General features: G+C 29.8%; 1 protein-coding gene across 1 annotated transcript; it reads left to right on the top strand.

Moving 5' to 3' along the window:
* Positions 1–2207: 2207 nt before the first annotated feature.
* Positions 2208–8737, top strand: LOC112702733 (flavonol synthase/flavanone 3-hydroxylase). The gene is made up of 4 exons (XM_025753890.2): positions 2208–2673; positions 3474–3681; positions 7470–7797; positions 8313–8737. Exons 1-4 carry the CDS (start codon positions 2418–2420, stop codon positions 8523–8525), a joined length of 1005 nt encoding a protein of 334 aa, XP_025609675.1. The 5' UTR covers positions 2208–2417; the 3' UTR covers positions 8526–8737.
* The last annotated feature ends 13508 nt before the right edge of the window (positions 8738–22245 follow it).

Here is a 22245-nt window from a genome sequence, read left to right as displayed (position 1 = left end):
ATAAAATTTAAAAATATTTTTAAAATATTTATTAAACTTTAAAAACAAAAAATATACTTTAACTAAAATGAAATTTTAAACTTGTCGAGATTTCTGGCCAAAAAAAGTATTGTCGGGCTTTAATACCAGTGTTTGCAGTTTTAGTTTGGAGAAACTAAAATGCCAATAAAACTTGCAACTACCCTACACTAAAAAAAAAAAAGCAACAACAACATTGCAAACCGTGTGTGAAAGGAGAAGGATCCCCATATTATCCTTTTCAATATGGAGCCTCACTCTAAAAGGCTATAACAGTAAAATCCACTTGTGACTGGTAGGGAACTACCTGTTATAGAAAGCAACAAGACGTGGTCGAGTCCTTCACTTAGTGGCAATTCATTTACCATATAAGTAACAATACTTGCATTCCAAACTTAGTTGAAATCAAATATTGGATAAAAATCTTTAAAAATACTGTGCGTGTGTATAATATACCTGAATTTATAATATTATTATAATGTTTAGAGAAAAAAAAAAAGGCTAGCTCTTAATAAAGCTTCTAGAATCTAGACCATGTCCAATAAAATAAATAAGGTTTCTAGATTGTTTGCTTCGGTGTCGAGACAAGAACCGCACATCTCAACTACTTCTTAGGATCCAAGGGTTAGTACCTTCCTTTTGGTGTGGTTTGTACTTTGCACTTTACACATTACTTTTTGTTGGAGAGGAAACAGATCATGTGTTATGATTTTTTATAAGTTTTTGTTTATCTTTTTTATGGACTGAACTACGAAGCACTCTGTTAACCATGATATTAATCTGTCACTTATTTGATATGCGTATTTCTTTTATATTTAATTATATTTTACTAAAATTATTTATACTTTAAATAAATAAGTCTCTGAAAAACATACTAATAAAATCTTTAATGATAACAAACGTGAACAAAATACATTTAAATTAAAATTTTTTATCATTATTATAAAACTAATTTAAAAATAATATATTTATATCTACTATCATAAAAAAATTTATTAATATTTTTGTTTTCATCCAAAATATAAATTCTCATGCACTTGTCACTTTGTTGGTAAAAGAATTATCTAAAATACTTTAGGACGTAAAAAATAGTTGGTCTATATTTCTCTTTTATATATATATATATATATATATATATATATATATATATATATATATATATATGTGTGTGTGTGTGTGTGTGAAAGTGTGTGAAATTAATTTTTGAAAAAAAAAATAGATAAATAAAGTAGTTGAAAAAATGTTTTTCTAAAATAAATAAAAGTGTTTTTTGTTCTAAATGATTCCATTGAAAGATAAATTCTTACGTTTTGAGAATAAGACAGTATTCTTGTTTAGATCTGTCTTTTGCATTAATATTATAATAAGTCCACTATTATTTTTAATTTAAATTTAAAAATTAATAAAATAAAAATTAACATCAAATTGGCAATAAATTAACTCGCATTGCTGAGATGAAATTAAATAAATAAACTATTGCAAAAAACACACAAGAAATTATCACCACTAAAATTGTGAGTTACATTCTCAGATTGTTATGTTGGTCAATTATTTATTTATTATTGCTTTTAAAATGTTTTATATTAGGCCGTGCATCAGTCATCACCCGCTAAAATGCTTAATTGTTTATTGGTTCGGTGATATATTTAACTATCTCTTGACATATTTGCTCTCGCATTCATTTTAACACTCGACTTGTTATCAAAAATAAAATAAAATAATAATAATTAAGTCTTGCTAACAAGCTAAGTGTTATAAAATTCTATAAAATCATCATAAATAAATAATTAAATAATATACATGTTCTTAACTTTCAATATAGTTGAATGTATTAATAATTCTTTAAAAGAATTGAGATTTTTTTTTAATTATACTAACCAATATATTTAGAACACTTTTTAGCCAATTTTATTTTTTAATATATATTTTTGTGAGATATCAAATACTATAAATAAATTGAAGGGAAAAAATAAAAAAGCAAAAAGAGAACAAAAAGAAATAAAATAATAATCTATCACAAATAAGTATTATCTTTTAAAAAAATATTATTTCAAGTCCTCAAAGTTATCTTACAATTTCAAGTTAAAGTAATAAAAATTTGAATATATACCATAAATGATAAAAATCCCAAGTATTTCCTGAATCTATACCTTTAATTAGCATATTTATTTCCTCTAATTAATTTTGATAAGTATAAAATTGGTATCTAAATGACTCAGCATTATCCTTGTTTGGTAGATTGGTAGGTACCCAAAGGCATCACCACCTCTTCTATTTATAACGCAGCACAAAGAGTCTCAAATTATGAGTTCCATTATTTTCTCTTTAATACATACCTACCTACATACCTTTGAGAAAGTCACACAAATTGAACGTAGCTAGTTGGCAAAATAATAATAATGGAGGTGCTAAGGGTGCAAAGGGTGGCATCAGAATCCAAAGATGCTTCCATTCCAGCCATGTTCGTTAGGTCTGAGACAGAGCAACCAGGAATCACAACAGTTCAAGGCGTGAACCTTGAGGTACCTGTCATTGATTTCAGTAACCCTAACGAAGAGAAAGTTCTCAGGGAGGTTTATGAGGCCAGTAAGGACTGGGGCATGTTCCAAATCGTCAACCATGAGATACCAAGTCAACTCATAAGCAACTTGCAAGGTGTTGTCACATTACTCCATGCACAAATGTTACATTTTTATTATTAACCTATGCATATTCTATTTAGGTGTATGCTATAATATCTCCTACCACTTCTCCTAAAAATTTAAACCGATAAAAAATATTTTTAATATTTATCCTCAAGGCAAGTTTTTTTTAGATTTTTCATAAATTTTTTTACATATATTTTTTTATTAGTTTTATACTGAAATAATAAAAGAGTTTTTATAATTTAAAATATAGAATTCAATTTTTGTTGATCCTAAAAAATATTTTAACATAAGAATAATAAAAAATTATGCAAAAATTTGTGCAAACCTAACAAGAGATTTAGAAGTATATTAAAAATATAATTATTCAAATGTCTCATTTATTAGTTTAAATTTTTAAAAGAAGTGATATTATGACAATGCTTATAATTACGGTAGCTATGTTCACTATACAATTTTAGTAATACTTAAAAAGTATTATCAAAATTAAAATAATTTTTTTTATTATTTAATAAAATCTCTTAATTTAAAAAATAAAAATAAAAATATTATCAAAATATAAAAAAATATGACACTCATTTCTTTAGCTATCATAGACACCATAATCATAGAGGTATCATACACTCCACCTTTCGTATATGTATATATCAAATTCTACTACTTTAAATCGTTAGCTATATAATATCCGTTTTTTTAAGTAATATTACCTATGTTAGAAATAATTCTATAATTAATTTTGTAAGAAACGTTTTAACAAAATTATGTATTTACCTATGGTACAATATGATATTGAATATTTGAGGAATATAGGTGTGGGGAAAGAGTTCTTCGAGTTACCACAAGAGGAGAAGGAGGTGTATGCGAAGATAGAAGGATCTGAGTCATTGGAAGGTTATGGGACAAAGCTTTCGAAGGAGATGAATGGAAAGAAGGGTTGGGTGGACCATTTGTTCCATGTTATATGGCCACCTTCATCAATTAACTACCGTTTCTGGCCTAAAAACCCTCCTTCCTACAGGTTACTTCCAACTTGCCAAACATTAATGTCATTTGACTTTATACTATATATTAATTTAATTTCTTCCGCCTTTTGACATGCATCTCATTCAACTTTTTTTATATCAACCAATCATGGCATATGTATACCATATCAAGATTTTTAAATATGGATTTATCTATGATGTGTTTTAAAGACACATGTTAAAGTTATAAAATAAAATTTTTTTTATTAAAATATAAAAAATTTAAAATTTTAATATATTTATTTTATATTTAATAAATAAAAATATTTAAAATTTTTTATCAGTAATTAATTTATTATATATTTTTAAGATATATATTAGTTAAAACTTTTAATATTTTTAAAATATTTATATTTTAATAATTTTAATCATTAATTTTAATTAATATTATATATATATATTATAATTAAAATTAACGGCTAATATTTTGAAACACTAATATTTTAGAAACATTTAAAATTCTTCCTATACAATTTATTTCATTTGCTCGAGTGATCTTTAAGGTAATAAGTTTCTTTGGTTTCTTAATTAAAGATTAGCCCCTGGCCTTGGGCCTTTGGCCTGTCAGGTTATTAAATAGCTTGAAAAATTAAAAAATAAAAAGATTTGAACATTGAATTCTAAGAATGATCAATTATATTATATATTATATATTATTTAACAAATAATTTATTCATTAAATCTAAATTTTAAAAAAAAAATTGAATAAATATTTAAAACACGCTCAAAAAAATTTGGAATAAAATTTGATTTTTAGATTTTTTTATTTTATGTTTTAAAAAAATATGGTCATTCACAATAAATTTTTTAAAAAAAATTTACTTGACAAAAAATTATCAAATTTTTAGAATAAAAATATATTTTTTAGTAATAATTCCAAAAATTTGCGTCAAATTTTGATCTTTAAAATTATTTTTAGAATATATATTTAATAGGAGTGTACATAGGTCGAGTGAAGGCGAGTTCGTTTTAATCCGAACCTGGTCTTAAATAATGATCGAGTCTATTTTTTGTGTTTCTATGTCCATAACTCAGTATCTTTATCTTTAGAGAAAATTACACTCTTTTTTTATGAGAGATGCTAAAATGACATTTTTCTCTTCTCTATTTTTAAAACACACTCTCTTCTTTTATAACTTTTAAAAAACTCTCTTTAATCCATTTTAAATTTATTATTATGACTAACATTAACTTTATCCATTTTTTTTTAAAATATCTTTTAAAAAATATCTTTTAGCAAAATTTTATTTTCTTTTATGATTAAATTTTGTTTATCAAAATGTCTTTTAACAAATTATTTTTTAATAATTAAATTATATTTTTACCAAAATATTTTTTAAAAATTTTAATAATTAAATTATTTTTTTATAAGATAACAAATACTTTTTTTAATGATCAAATTATTTTTTAAAAAATATAAATAACAGTCATTCTTACTTCTGAATGTTGTCTTTGGAGGATTCATATTTTTCCTTCTCTAAATGGTTTTTTTTTCAGATTTTTCTAAAATTTTTAAAAAAATATTTTGGTATAAATATAATTTAATTTATAGAAATATGATTTATTAAAGAATATTTTAAAAAACAAAATTTAATCACAAACAAATAAAATTTTTATTAAAAAATATTTTTGGAAAAAATAATTTATCTTTTTAAAAAAATAAATAAAATTAACGTTAGTTAACCTAAAAAATTTAAAATAAATTAAAAATAAAATTTTTAAAAGTTATAAATATATATATTATAAATAAAAAAGAGAAGAGTGTTATTTTAACATATATTAAGAGAAAAGAATAAATTTTTTTATCTTTATAAATAAACGCCCACTTAAATATACTGTTATTTTGCTGTTTATTTTTAGAGAACTGGAAATAAATTTTGAGAATAATTTTTTATAAAGGTCACAATTTGATAGGAAAAAAATTTTAAACTGTCCTAACAATTATTTCAGAAGACAACAAGATCTTTAATAAAAAAAAATTCAACCCAACTCTTGAGCTTTATTTCGATAAAATTAATTAGTTCTTATATAAAAAAAATCAATGTTATTTTTTTGGTATATGACTAATCAGCCCAAAAAAATTTAAGAGTCGAGTTGAATTTTTTTTTTTATTTGAGATCTCGATATCCTTTTGGCATAATTATCAGAAACCAAATGTGATATTCACTCCAATTTGAAAAATGTAGTCAACTATTTTGACCATTAATCATTAAATGCATGAGTTGAAATGTCTCTCATTTTTTTTTTCTTTATAAAACCGCAAGTCCGCAACTTCCAACTACCTACGGCGGTGGTTTTCCAAGTTACAACCAAGAATTGGTGCTAACCATATTTAAAAGGATAATATTAATATGAGCTTTTTTAACACGTATCTTAAAGATATATTTTAAAAATATTATAAAAAATAATTTATTAAAAAAATTATTATTATCTTTTTAAAATATGGTCTTAATTGTTATATATTTTTAATAAAGCAGTACGATAAATATATACCTAAGCCACTATATCTTATATACTTTATTCTATATCAATTAAATTAATCATATTCCCATCACCGATTAAATCATGATCATCAATAAATTCACACAATCACTCACAAGCAATAATCCAGAAAGGATAGGTGTATAACTCAGAGAAAAAAATCCGCTTCGGGTCCATATTAGACACAATTATTCGAGTTCTGAAATTAAAGTTCAAATCCGAAAAAATGTAGCCACAAAAAAGAGACTCGCATACTCTTGATTAAGTATTGAATATCTTTTTTACTTTAAATATATGAACAAACTTTTAAATTTTTGAATTAATCATTCTTTTTGTATTTTGTTGCACTAGGTAAATAAAACAAATATGAATAAACTTAAATTTGTTTGTTAATTTAATTATTCCAATTATTGTTTATTTAATTATATATATATATATATATATATATATATATATATATATATATATAATACAAATATAAGATAATTGATTAGTGATAGCTTTTTTTGGGTATATTTTTGTAAATGCATTGCCCAAATTGAACGAAATCGTCCAGTCGGTGCAGATAGAGTAGGACGTCCCACTTTACAAATAAATGTCATGAATTGTGTGAGTGAGATCTCAACACCCAAGTTATACTATGGGTACGCCTCGAGGTCTGCGTGGACAATCTAGGAGTCTCATAAATTATTTTTTTTTCTTTTGTATTCTTTAAATAAAAATTTGTTTGAGTAAATTTATACAAAATGATATTTTTTAAAGTTATTTTTTTTAAAAGATCCTTTATAAAAGTAACAGTAATTTTATATTTAAATATTTCATATATAAATATTTTTTTTAATAATTATTTTTAGATATAATAATATAAAAATATTTTTTAAAAATATATTTTTTAAATAAAAATTTATTAAAAAATATATAAATTATAGTTTTTAATTTTTTTAGTATTTTTATTTTTACTATTAAAATTTTATCAAATATACTAAAAAATAAAAAGATATTTTTTATTAATTTTTTTTAATAATTTAACAACATCCAAACAAGCTTTAAGTATCGTTTTTATTTTTTGGGTTTATTAAAAAGTTAATATATCTAGACAAAGAATTTTTCTAGATACATTGATGTTTCAATGAAAAAAAAATGAAAGGAACCCTTATTTTAAACCGAAGAGAATATTTGAATTAATATTAATTAATTTCTTATTTAAATTAAAAGAATTTTAACTAAGAAAAACTATTCAATTGTAGTGCAGGAGGATATTGTCCTATAACATAATTTTATTTTATGTTTGATGTTATGGCAGGGAGGTGAATGAAGAATATAGCAAGCACCTACGTGGAGTGGTAGAGAAGCTGATGAAGAGTATGTCAATAGGGTTAGGGCTTGAAGAGAATGAGTTAAAGGAGTATGCTGGTGGAGATGACATGATTCACCTTTTGAAGATCAACTATTACCCACCATGCCCATGCCCTGATCTTGTTCTTGGTGTGCCACAGCACACAGACATGTCCTACATTACCATTCTTGTCCCCAACGAGGTTCAAGGCCTTCAAGCCTTTAGAGATGGACATTGGTACGATGTTAAGTATGTGCCTAATGCCTTGGTTATTCACATTGGTGACCAAATGGAGGTACATCTACATCTACATATCTTGCATTTAATTTCTTGTTTAATCCATGAATTAAAGAGGATTTTTATTGTACAAGTTAAAAATCTTTAACTAGAAATTTTAATATTTTTACAAAGGACAAAGTATATTTGTTGTTTTTAATATTTGTGATTTTTTTTAAATATTTCTAACGTTTAATTTTATTTAATTTCATCTTTAACATTTTTGATTCATTTAATTTTTTTTAATGTTTTCGATCTGTATCAAAATTATCCTTAAAAGTTTTTAATTTTATCCCTAAAATTTTACATGAAATTAACGTCCAAGAATAACTTTGGCACAAATAAAAAATATTAGAGACAAAAATAAATAAAACTAAACGCTAAAAGTATTTTTTAAAAAAAATTACAAACATTATTACAGGACAAAAATATAATGAATGAAATTAAATTACTTTTAAAAAAACTATTATTACATAAAGTTTTGATGATTAGAAAAATACTTATTCGATTTCGTTTTTTTGTGCTAATATAAAGATCCTTAGCAATGGGAAGTACAAGGCAGTACTACATAGAACAACAGTGAAGGAAAACGAGACAAGAATGTCGTGGCCAGTGTTTATAGAGCCGAAAGGAGAGCACGTAGTTGGTCCTCACCCAAAGTTGGTTAACGAAGATAACCCTCCAAAATACAAGACAAAGAAATACAAAGATTATGCTTACTGCAAGCTTAATAAGATCCCTCAGTAATAATTAAACGTGTGATGATGAATTCTTGCGCACCTATCTTGCTGTCTACTAGCTACGACACTTGATATAGTAGAGTTATTTGTTTGCACACTTGTTTAATTTTGATTTCACTCACTCGTGGTACGGATCGTTTTAATTTTATGGTTATTCATAACAACTATGTATGCATATATATTGAAATACTCAAAATAAAATAGAAATAAATTATTCAATTGAACATGTCATATTTTTACTGTCTCTGATCTTCATAAGTTTATAATTATAAATTAATCTTTTAATATCAAAAATTTTATTTATGAATTATCCTATTTTACAGTTTGATAATACTTTATTTGATGTATCATAATCTAACACTTCATTTGTAATTAATTTTTGAAATAGTCACTAACCAAATTCCATCCAGAACTCCGCTAGAAAGATAATGAGATATCTTGACAATGTGTATAATGAATTTTAAATTTGGCCAATATAAATAATAATAAAAAAAAACTTAAACAGTTATTTCAAAACATTAATCATCCCAACTCTAATTTACTAAAAGAATTTACCCAAACACTCTCTTTTCTCCCCAACTCGTCTGCTACCCATCCTTATTAATCATTCCACCTCTCCGGTGTTAGAAGCTCCCTCACCGGCCATCAAACAACCATTCACGAAAAATGAATATCTGACTACTGACAAACCCCATTTGTACGGTTTATCTTGTATTGATTTTAGGGGATTTTATGACCTTTTGCCCACATTTATTCAATGAAATAGCATAGTTTTGTGATTATCTCCTAATTTGTGCTTAGATGTGAAAACATGCTTTCTAGACCTTAAATTAGCTAAATTCAATTCACCTTTGATTCCACTAGATGCCTTGATATGTTTGTTAGTGATTTCAGATTGAAAAGGCTAGGAATGGATCAAAGGAGTGAAGAGGAAAGCATGCAAAGTGGAGAAATCATGAAAAGTCAAAGAAGTTGAACTTGCCCATGGACGCGCGCGCGCACCTGCGAATCACCCCATGGACGCGTACGCGTGCTGTGCGCGTACGCGTCGGTGCCGTTTTATGATTTTTTAATGAAAACGTGGCCAACGAATTCTGAAGGGTTGTGGGGCCCAATTGCAACCAACTTTGGCGCCAGAGATGCTATTTAAAGCCAAGGATTGAAGAGCAAAGGGGATACCAATCACTACACACTCATTAGGATTAGTTAGAAGTAGTTTCTAGAGAGAGAAGCTCTCACTTCTCTCTAGAATTAGGATTAGGATTAGGATTAGTTCTTAGATCTAGGTTTTAATCTTTGCTTTCTTCTACTTCTACCTTTCAATTCTTTGTTGCTACATTCATCTTCTTCTATTCTTTTGTTGTAATTTCCTTTATGTTGTTCTTACATTTTGTTGTAGATCTAGTATTGTTCCCTCTACATTCTTCCAATTCAATAAGAGGTAATTCATACTAAATATGTCTTCTTTACTTTTCTATTGTTGATCTCTTGTTTTTGTAATTGTAGATTCCTTTAATTCTTGCATTTAATAATGATTACTTCTATTGCACTTTATGTGTTTGTTGAAATGTCTCTTTTAGTTTTAGTGTAGATTTTGTTCCTCTTGGCCTAGGTAGAGTAATTAGTGACACTTGAGTTATCTAATTCCTTTGTTGATTGATAATTGGAGAGATTGCTAATTGGTTTGGAGTGTACTAAAGCTAGTCTTTCCTTGGGAGTTGGCTAGGACTTGTGGCTCAAGTCAATTCATCCACTTGAATTTCCTCTATTTAGTAAGGGTTAACTAAGTGGTAGCAATGAATAATTCTCATCACAATTGAGAAGGATAACTAGGATAGGACTTCTAGTTCTCATATCTTGCCAAGAGCCTTTTATAATTGTTAGTTTACTTTCTTGCCATTTATCTTTCATGCCTCTTATCAAAAACCCCAAAGATAACTCAACCAATAACAAAACATATCATTACAATTCCTAGGGAGAACGACCCGAGGTTTGAATACTTCGGTTTATAAATTTAGGGGTTTGTTACTTGTGACAAACAATCTTTTGTATGAAAGGATTAGTGATTGGTTTAGAGACTATACTTTACAACGAGATTTCATTAGTGAAATTCTAAACCGTCAAAAATCCATTCGTCAAAATGGCGCCGTTGCCGGGGAATTGCAATGGTGTTGTGTTATTGGTTATTGTATATATGTGAATATTGTGAATAGCTTGATTTTTGGATTGCTTGCTAGTTTTTGCTAGTCTTAGTATTTTGTTTCATTATTTCTTAGTAGTTTTTGCTCCTTATTTTCTCTTTCCATTATGAATTCTCATTTTGGCTATGAGTGTGATTACAACTATGTTGTAGGTGATGAGGACTATAATGGAGATATGTATCAAGGATGAGACAACCAAAGGTGGGAGGAGCCATATGCATATGATCAATCTTCTTGGCAACAACCTCCACCAATGAACTATGAAGAAGAGCCATTCCATGATGCATACCAATCAAATGGCTATGGTGAATCTCCTTGTGACTTTCAAGAACCACCACCATATGCTTATGAGTCATATCCTCAACATGACCCTCAACCACACTCACAAGCCTATTTTCAACAAACACCTCCCTATGACCATGATCCTTATCCATCACACCAACCAACTTTTGAACCATATGAGCCATACATGGAACCACAATTCCATGATTACTACTCCCAAGGACCACCTCAATACACACCACCACCTTACCAAGAAGAACCACCTTCCTATAATGAACCCTTTCTCCAAAATGATGAACCCTCTCATCCACCCCAATCTCTAATGGATGAAACCCTCGGCGTTCTTCTTCAAGGACAAGAGGAGATGACAAGGGATGTGCAACAATTCATGACCACCTTAGATGAGGTGGTAAACCGGCTAGCATCCCAACTTTTGGACACTCAAGGAACTCCCATGGATACATGTGGAGAATCTAAAGAGGAGCATAGCTTAAAGAAGAGATTGGAAACATTGGTGGAAAAGGAGGAATGCTACTTTGTGTTAGAACAATTGGAGGAACCTATGACCATTGAAGAAAAGGAAGAAGTGGTTGAAGACTTAGGAGATGCGGAACTTCCATGGGAGCCTAGAGTTATAGAAAACTCCTCCAAGAAGAGTAAATTTGATGTTGAGGAGGAATGTGCACAACCTCCAAGGCATATTCTATATGAAGACTTGGAGAGAATGAAGCAAGAATTGAGTTCCCTTGGTGATGAAGATCATGCATCCAATCTTCTTGGTGAAGAATCCTTTGAATTTGAAGAACCTTCTCCCAATGAATTTAAAAGTGATGTGGAGGTAGATTTCTCTCAACCTCCCATTTATGACTTGAGTGATGGAGAAGAGTTAGAGGAAGTTGATGAACAAAGGATTGAGAATGAAGAAGTTTATGAAGAGGTGGAGATTGACAAAGAAGCAAACAAGGGAGTAGAGCTTGCAAGCACATTGGAGATACCTCTCCCCAAGCCACCACCATCCACTCTCTCATTCAAGTGGGTAAATTCCTTATACTCAAGCTTTATTATTCCCCTTGAATATGGTTTGCTTGAAACGGATGGTCAACTTAGATATATTTGTGGCTTTAAGAGTAAAAAGGAGATGGTTAGTGGTTGGAAGCATCATTCTAGGTTCACTATGGTCACATGTCCAAAGCTTGATAGCAAAGGTTGGTGTATAACTAGAGTACATGGGTCTAGAAGGATGTTTGGTCACCTTGTTGAGAATTCGCCTTGCTCACCACCCACATGGATTAATGATAATCAACTTGGAGATGGGTGTGAAGACAAAATATGGGATCCGGGAACATACGAGGATCAACATTGGGAGCCCATGGTTTGTGAAGAACTCCATCAAAGCTTGGAGATATTAATCTTGAATGATAAAGCTTATTGGAAGTCCAAGCATTGGTGGAAGTTCCAAGATGAGTACAAGCACAAGCCACCTTGATGAGGAGCTCCCCATAAGTCCAACTTAAGGACAATAAATAAAAGTGCTAGGTGGGAGACACCCCACCATGGTAAAATCTTTTCATTTTCTCTTTTGTATATATGGGTAGAATTAGTTTAATTTCATGTTTTGGTAGTTTGTTAAGTGCATTTGATAGTTTAGTATGTTAAATAAGGTTTTATGGTGTTTTGGTAGTTGTTTGGAGGTTTGGAATGCTTGGATTGGTGTAAAAACATACCAAAAAAATTTTTGAAAAACAGAGCACCATCCACGCGTACGCGCACTACACGCGTACGCGTACATTGAGCATTTTCGACCATCCACGCGAGCGCGCCATGCACGCGTACGCGTGGGTTGAGAAGTTCCACCTTCCATGCATTAACCCGAGAGTTAGGCCCGCACTGTGCGCGCGTTGTGCCTTAGGCACAACCCCACTTGCGCGTACGCGCACATGACGCGTACGCGCCACTCTCGAAATACGCCATCGACGCGGGCGCGCCATGTGCGCGTACGCGTGGATGCCATTCCTTCACTACATTTCTTTTCTTCTCATTTTTCCATTTCTTTCCTTCTCCTTTCTTCTTTCCTTCTTCTACCCCTCATCCAACACTTCCAAACACCATGAATAACCATTTATTTTAGTTAGTTAATTAGTTAGTTAGTTAGTTTGTGAGATAGCTTTAGTTTAGTTTTCATTTTATTTTCTCCATTTTCATTATAAGTGTTGGCTTATTGATCTTGTTTACTACACATTGTTGCCTCTTATTGCCTAAATGCTATTTTAGCATGAATAATTTTAGATAATCTTTGTTGGATTCTATGATTGAGGTTATATTTTGCTACTTGGTCTTGAGTTTTTCATGCTTATCTTTTGAAAAATACCAAGTGATGAGAATTGCATTTGAGCTTGTAATTTTTTTGAATTGCATGATTTGGCCACCATGTAATTTGAACCGTATTCTTTGATTAGGCAATCTCTTGATGGATGATGATGTGCATTTACCTTAATGCATGGTATTTCATGATCATATGCATCCATATGTGTTTGACTTGAATGCTTTCATGCTTCTTTAATGCTTGTTTTACCTTACAAGTTCACTTAAAGCATCTCAAGCATACTAGAATAAGTAAAGTGCATGCTTCTTTTGTGACATAACTTTTATGCTAATGTGTGTTCTAAACCGCGCAATTTAGAATTCACACACATATTTGTCATTAATGTCACACTAATTCACTCACTCAATTCTAGTGATTTACCTCACTCCAACAATGTATGCTTCCTTGTTTTTATATCTTCTCATCTTATGGTGTTATATCTTTGTTTTCCATGCACAATGCACCACAAGCAAAAATGGAAGCAAGACTAAGAACATGCAGCAATCCGGAGAGTCGCCGTACCCCCTTGCTCATCTTTGAGTGCACCGAGGACGGTGCAAACTTTTAAGTGTGGGGAGGTCGTCCGACCGGTCGGCGATTTTAGGTGACAAGTTTCTAATTCCAACACTTTTGCATTTCATTCTAGGATTTTAGGATTTTTACTTGCATTTTCTTATTTTTGCATATGTATACACAATAAGCTTAGTCAAAATAATGAAATTTTTCAAGGATTTCTATCTATGGGGCACCAATTGATTTGAGTAAAAACTCTTCATAGAACTTGCTTGAAATATATATATATTGTGGATCATATTTTTGAGCTAAGAACACAAGCAAGTGAGATTTGAGCTTAATGGTGTGGTTACATCTTATAACCACTTATTTTTCCTTCTTGTGTGCATTATTCTCTTTCTATGATTGTAATCTTTGCTTTGTTTGATTCTTTATGTCCATTATTTTGTGTATTCATGCATTTATATGATTGAGGCCATCATTTTATTAGCTCACTTATCCAAATAGCCAACCTTTTATCTTCCTTTGTTAGCCAAATTTGAGCCTTCGGTTAACCCACTTGTTCTTTAATTTAGCACATTACAAGCCTTAAAGCGGAAAACAATAAAAGTCCTTAATTTGGATCTTTGATTAGCTTAGGCTGGTGTATGTGAGTATCATTCAAGTGTGGGAATCTTGGGACATTGGGGGAATAAAAGGGTAGTTTTGTATTATTATTGGAAATATTGGGAATCGGGTACATACTCATGTATTGATCAAATGTAAAACCTTATGCATTGAGGTTCTTGTATATAGAAAGAAAAAAAATGAGAAAAACAAAAGAAAACAAAAGAAAAAGAAAAATAATATGGAAAAGAAAAAGAAAAAATAGAAAAAGAAAGAAAAAGAAGAAAAAGAAAGAAATAAAAGGGGACAAAATGCCCCAAAGCAAAGTGTAGCTCAATAAAATCAATGCATGAGTATTGTGAAATGAAAAGGGATACATGAGTATGTGAAAGAGTGAAAAATGGGTAGTTAGGTTAGAACTTAATTGTATAGGATGTCATAGGTTAGGTGGGAAGTTTAAGCTTATCAAAGATTCAAATTTCAAGCTCACTTAACCATATATGCATCATACCTTGACCCTAGCCCCATTACAACCAAAGAAAAGACCTCATGATACTTGTATGCATGCATGAAATATATGTTGATTGTTAGAAGAAAAACAAATCTTGGAGAACATGATTAGGGGAGAATTGAGAGAATCAACCCTAAACACTTGAGCGAATAGAGTGCAAATACATCCGGTGAGGGTTTGATACTCAATTACATGTTTCCACCTATGATCATCTCTTCTCATGCAAGTTTGTAAAAATATTTAATAACTCAATTCAATTGTGGATTAGACTTGCTAGTCCTTAGCCCTTGTGCATATATGCTTCTGGGGAATTGATTTATTTTGACCAAGCAATTGCATTCATTTAGATAGTTGCATATAGGTAGATTGCATTTAGTTAGTTTCTATGGAATAAATGCCATACCCTTATTTCATTCTTGGTTTAGCATGAGGACATGCTAAGGTTTAAGTATGGGGAGGTTGACAAATCCCATTTGTACGGTTTATCTTGTATTGATTTTAGGGGATTTTATGACCTTTTACCCACATTTATTCAATGAAATAGCATAGTTTTGTGATTATCTCCTAATTTGTGCTTAGATGTGAAAACATGCTTTCTAGACCTTAAATTAGCTAAATTCAATTCACCTTTGATTCCACTAGATGCCTTGATATGTTTGTTAGTGATTTCAGATTGAAAAGGCTAGGAATGGATCAAAGGAGTGAAGAGGAAAGCATGCAAAGTGGAGAAATCATGAAAAGTCAAAGAAGTTGAACTTGCCCATGGACGCGCGCGCGCACCTAGCGCTCGCGCGCACCTGCGAATCACCCCATGGACGCGTACGCGTGCTGTGCGCGTACGCGTCGGTGCCGTTTTATGATTTTTTAATGAAAACTTGGCCAACGAATTCTGAAGGGTTGTGGGGCCCAATTGCAACCAACTTTGGCGCCAGAGATGCTATTTAAAGCCAAGGATTGAAGAGCAAAGGGGATACCAATCACTACACACTCATTAGGATTAGTTAGAAGTAGTTTCTAGAGAGAGAAGCTCTCACTTCTCTCTAGAATTAGGATTAGGATTAGGATTAGTTCTTAGATCTAGGTTTTAATCTTTGCTTTCTTCTACTTCTGCCTTTCAATTCTTTGTTGCTACATTCATCTTCTTCTATTCTTTTGTTGTAATTTCCTTTATGTTGTTCTTACATTTTGTTGTAGATCTAGTATTGTTCCCTCTACATTCTTCCAATTCAATAAGAGGTAATTCATACTAAATATGTCTTCTTTACTTTTCTATTGTTGATCTCTTGTTTTTGTAGTTGTAGATTCCTTTAATTCTTGCATTTAATAATGATTACTTCTATTGCACTTTATGTGTTTGTTGAAATGTCTCTTTTAGTTTTAGTGTAGATTTTGTTCCTCTTGGCCTAGGTAGAGTAATTAGTGACACTTGAGTTATCTAATTCCTTTATTGATTGATAATTGGAGAGATTGCTAATTGGTTTGGAGTGTACTAAAGCTAGTCTTTCCTTGGGAGTTGGCTAGGACTTGTGGCTCAAGTCAATTCATCCACTTGAATTTCCTCTATTTAGTAAGGGTTAACTAAGTGGTAGCAATGAACAATTCTCATCACAATTGAGAAGGATAACTAGGATAGGACTTCTAGTTCTCATGTCTTGCCAAGAGCCTTTTATAATTGTTAGTTTACTTTCTTGCCATTTATCTTTCATGCCTCTTATCAAAAACCCCAAAGATAACTCAACCAATAACAAAACACTTCATTACAATTCCTAGGGAGAACGACCCGAAGTTTGAATACTTCGGTTTATAAATTTAGGGGTTTGTTACTTGTGACAAACAATCTTTTGTATGAAAGGATTAGTGATTGGTTTAGAGACTATACTTTACAACGAGATTTCATTAGTGAAATTCTAAACCGTCAAAAATCCATTCGTCAACTACCTAGTGAAATGACCATCTAGCATTTGTTAATTGTATATAATTAAACTGAATCAAACAAAATAGTCATCCAATTAAGAATTAAAATAACCATCTACATACCTAGTGAATTGAATATCCAACATCTAAATTCATAAAACAAAGCACTCGCCTTCTTGATATCTTCAACATCGGGTTGTGCGAGGGGGCTTCCTATTCTCAGATTTTCTACCACGGCATGCCAATGGGGACTTCAACCGTACCCGGTTGCGGCTACGGCGGGATCCAGGTGGTGCAACGTTGAACAATTGCCGGTTGTGCGGTAACCGGACGTAACCGCAGCAACGAGGAAGAAAGGAAGGCATGCGAAGGGATCCGACCTTCTTTGGTCGGCCTGAACCTCTCTTTGTGTGCGATGGGGAAGAAAGGAAGGCCTGCAGAGGAATCCGATGTTGTGTGCTCGGCCTGAACCACCTTTGTGCGCGACGGGGATGCTCAGATGATTGCGATGAGCAGGGCAACGTTGAGTCGTAGTCTGAACGGCGATGGCAGGGATGCATCAGGCTGTGGTCTAAGCGGCGATGGTGTTGTTCCTTACGGCGATGGACCTATGAGAATGGCAGATAATGACCGTCGAAGACGTGAAATCACATGCAGAGAGGGGGTTGCGGTCTCAGTGTAACTGACCCTGAGAAAAATCCTAATTTCTGTTCGAATTCAAAAAGGGTAATTATTAAAAACTAATAATTAATTATTATATGATCTAAATATCATTTTTATTTTTATTGTACACATTATATACTAAAATCATTATCTTTCTATACTTTCTCTTCCATTATTTCATCAATCTCAAACTATTATTAAATGAGGGTAAAAAAGTATTTATTATGGTGCCTAAAAGATGTTATCTAATTGTTAAAATAGATTAAATAATTAATTTTAAATTTAAAAATATGAAAATTAAAAAATTTTAAAATTATTATAAAAGATAATTTGGACAAAAGTTAAACACCAAATAGTGTGTGTTTGGATTGAAAAATTAATTTTGCAAACTTGATTTTGATGAAAAGTAAATTTGTGTTAACGTGATTTATGTTTCGCAATCTTTATATCAAAATGGATTATAGTAAAATAAATGTTGTTTAGATTATACTACTCAAAATCACTTTTAGATGAAAAATTATTAAAAGAGAGATCAATTAAAATAATTTTTTATATTATTCTATTATTTTACTTTAGATATTTGAATAGATCTTATTAATTCATTTTATAATAAAATTAATATTTACTTACTAAATTAAAGTAACATATAAAAGTTGACAAAATATATTTTAATACATAAAAACACTAATAAATATTAAATTAAAAGATAAAATACTAATAAAATATATAAAAAATAATATCTTATACAAAATTAGTATATAAGAACACTATTATTTCTACTGCATGTGATTAACAATTTGATCCCTAATCGAGTTTCGAACACGTTCCATTTTTGTAGAAGAGCTAATAGTTAGAGTTTGATCTGAACTTTCACTAACATAACTATTATCTTCTCCATCAAAAATGTTTGCATGTTCATATTGATTAAATACATGAGCATCATGCTCAGTGCCTTCCCATCCAAGTAAAGCAAAAATAAAGCACATGTTCCAATCACATACAGCCATTATATTTTGTGTTGGATATCCTTTTCTTCCAATAAATTTGGGTTAATCACTTGGGCTAACTACACACGGGATATGAGTACCATCAATTGCTCCTATAGCATTTTGAAAAAATGGCCAATATCATTGGTCATTTTTTATTTTGCTATGAACATTCTCAAACTTAGGATCCGATGGCTTAATATTTTTAATAGATAATCTGAAGCAAGCAACCAATACCTCATGAAAATGTCTACTTATTGTCTCTCCAGAATATTGAAACCTTTCTTGTATCATCTTATTACTCAGTCTATGACCAACCGTATTTAAGAATATTGCAACTATTTTTTGAACTCTCATTTGTCTTGTACATTTTAATCATTGTTCAACTAATTCATCACAAAATTAAGAAAAAAAAACATGTTTTTCCATCTGAAATATTTCATAACAACGAATGTCATGGCCACATAAAATTTCTTGCACCCATAAATAATCTGTTTGTTCACTAGTTCTGCATGGTTTTTTGCGCAAATAATTGACTGTATATTAACCAATTAATGCTGAAATATTTTCAATTTTATCTGTATCTTCTTCCATAATGGAAAATAATTTTAATTTTTCATATTGTTCTTTTTCATACTCTTCAAACAAATACTCCATGTTCATTCCAAATTAATTAACAAAAATTAAATCCTACATAAAAATATAAATAAATTCTTATCAATACCAAGTTAAAAAATAAATTATATATAATAAGAACAATAATTAAGTACCATAAATATTATATTATAAAATGATAAATAAGCAACACCCAAATTTTTTTATTGTCTTATCCTAACATAACAAAAAATTCAAGGACAAATTAAAATGGAATACAATAATAACTTAATTACTTTTGTATGAAAATCACAAAAAAAATAATAATTTTGCATGAATAATAGTGGATTATATGCTGTATGTTTGAGTCAATCCAACAATCTTTACTCATATTCTTTTAAGGATACAAATATTTTTCTAGCAGGTTTAAACATCATTACTTAACAACAACGATTATAAAAATTGGGATCACTAGTAATCGTTTCCATCTTTTGAATCTCAGCCATTACTTCTCCAATAGATGCACCGGGTACTAGAAATGTGGACACAATAGTTGAGTGTGATTCAAATAAAAAAGTTCATATGGACTATATCAAATAAAGAAAATAAAATAAACTTCGTATAAGATATAAACACGGTGCATAAAAAATAGAATTCATATAAACAAGAATAATAAGAATACTATAAAAAATTAATAAAAAAATTAATAACATATTTGAGGAATTAGAACACTGAAAAAAATAATATAAAAAAAGTCAATAATAAAAATAAGTAAAAAATAAGAAAGAACAAAGTCAAATAAAAATAAAAAAGACACTTTACATATTAAATATAATGATAAAAAAAATTTATATGAACTAAAAAAAATAAGAAATAAAAATATGAAAGAGAGTACTATACATTTTATAATGTCAAATAAAAAGAAAATATTTTATAATTTATTTTAGTGCCGTTAGTACTCTTTACTTGAGTATCTGTTACGTGGGTAACCTAAGATAGGCAGATTGGGCTTGAAGGATTGGCCCAAACATTAGAGGAATATAGTCTCCGACTTGTTAGCGTTCGGGAGTCACCGTTCGAGTTGTGTATTTTGGAGAATGAGGGGTGGTACCTGCAAAGACACTCCAATGCCTAAGTTAGCAAGGGGGTAAGCAGCTTTAGAGTGTATTGAAATTTGGTTTTACCTGAGTGTGTCAGTGTATTTATAATGGTGATCCAATAACCACCGTTGGAGTAGTTCTACTTCTGAAGGTGGATAACCGTCCCTTTATCTTAGGGTTGTTGAGATATTGCTTCTAGAAGTGGATGAGAGATTTTAGGGGGTAGTTACTTATTTGAATAAGTGTTATCTGCTAGTTCATGTCAAGTCCGACCTCTTTGGATGAGGTCGGGTAAGTGGTAGAGGTCAATTTTTGAGTTGGACCTTTTTGGATTACTTGGGTCTGGACTATAGTATTGGGCCAGAGTATGAACAATATCATTTTGGACTATAAAGTTTGTTATTTATGACTCTTTTATTACTTATAATTAGTATATAATAAAAACAAAAATAAAATACAGTAAGAAGTATAACAAAAACAAAAAACAAAAACAAAAAATTCATACAAACATAATATATAATAATTACAACCATCAACATATATCATATGAACAAAAAAATTATAATAAAAATGAATAAAATTCATACGAATAAAATTAAATAAAAAAATAAAAAATTTTATACACAACATAAATATAATACAATAAAAGATAGAAAAAAATAATTTATATAAACAAAAAATAATAAAAATATCATAAAAATTAATAAAAATAAAAATTTATATCAAAATAGTTGTCATATAAATAAAAAATACAATAAAAATATAACAATAGAAAACTAAAAAAATAACATCAGAACACTAAAAAAATAATATGAAAAATATTTATTATATAAATAAAAAATATAATAAAAACATAAAAATAAAATTGGAAGAAAGAACTAAAAATAATAAAAAAAATTAAAATCTTAACCTTGGCAGTGATGGAAACAAATATGAAAGAGTTTGATGGAAAAAAAAATCTGTAATAAAGAACATACAGAGAACTGCTGTGAAATTATGTGGTTATGTGCATCCTTTTTATAGAAGAAATGAAGGGTAGAGTTGGTAGCTATAGAATAAATTTCTTACCTAATTCCTTCAACGGTAATTAACCTTTCCAACGTGAATGCAGAAGGTAGAATTTTTACCTTCACGTGAACGTACGTTCAGAGGTGAAAGCACTTCTGGATTAGGGGTTCCAAAAAGTTGCCAAACATAATAGTGGGACGTTCAAGATGTTCAAACGGACTTTTCTATTCCCCAACGTGAACTCCAAATACATCCATGAAAGACACCATAGAATTGACTAATTGCGTATAGTCGTTCCTCTTTTTTTCTCTAACTGCTTGCTACAACCACCCTTCTTCTCATCTATGCTTTGCCTTTGAAACTCATCATCGTCACTAAAACGGGATCGATAGTAGTATTTTGTTTATTAAAAAGATTACAGTGGTGATGCACTCTCCCCGTAGCCAAATTAAAACCTGTGATTGAAAATTAAATATAATGCTCTTGCTACATTAAAGATGTGTCGATACTTTTTTCTATCACAACATTCTGTTGTGATTTATATGAGCATAAGGATTGATGTGGTACTCCTCTTTCTAGTAAGAAAATACAAATACTAGTTCATTGAGAAAATGACAAATAGATTTTTGAAATTTTGATCCGTAGACGATATTTAAGTTTCCCAAGATTTGAAAATAAATTTAAGTCTCTGACCTTTTTAAAATTTGGACATATCAATCTCTTATATTCACTTAGATCTGTCAGAACTAACAAAAAAAATCAAACGTGATTTTCGTTGTACTGACCTGGTCAATACGGATGCACACATGGGAGAGTTTTTAAAATGGAATAAATTAGACTTAGGAATTGATGTTTCTAAATTTTGAAGAAGTTAGGACTTAAATGTATTTTTAAATCTTTAGAAATTTAAATGTTCGTAAACCAAAAGGTTAGGGATCGATTTGTCCTTTTCTCCTAGTTCATTTGTGTTATCTAATCTGAAACACT

This window comes from Arachis hypogaea, chromosome 7 (assembly GCF_003086295.3).
Source record: "Arachis hypogaea cultivar Tifrunner chromosome 7, arahy.Tifrunner.gnm2.J5K5, whole genome shotgun sequence".
Taxonomy (NCBI): Eukaryota; Viridiplantae; Streptophyta; class Magnoliopsida; order Fabales; family Fabaceae; genus Arachis; species Arachis hypogaea.
Note: the sequence above shows the minus strand (reverse complement) of the source record. Positions and strands in the feature narration are given on the sequence as shown.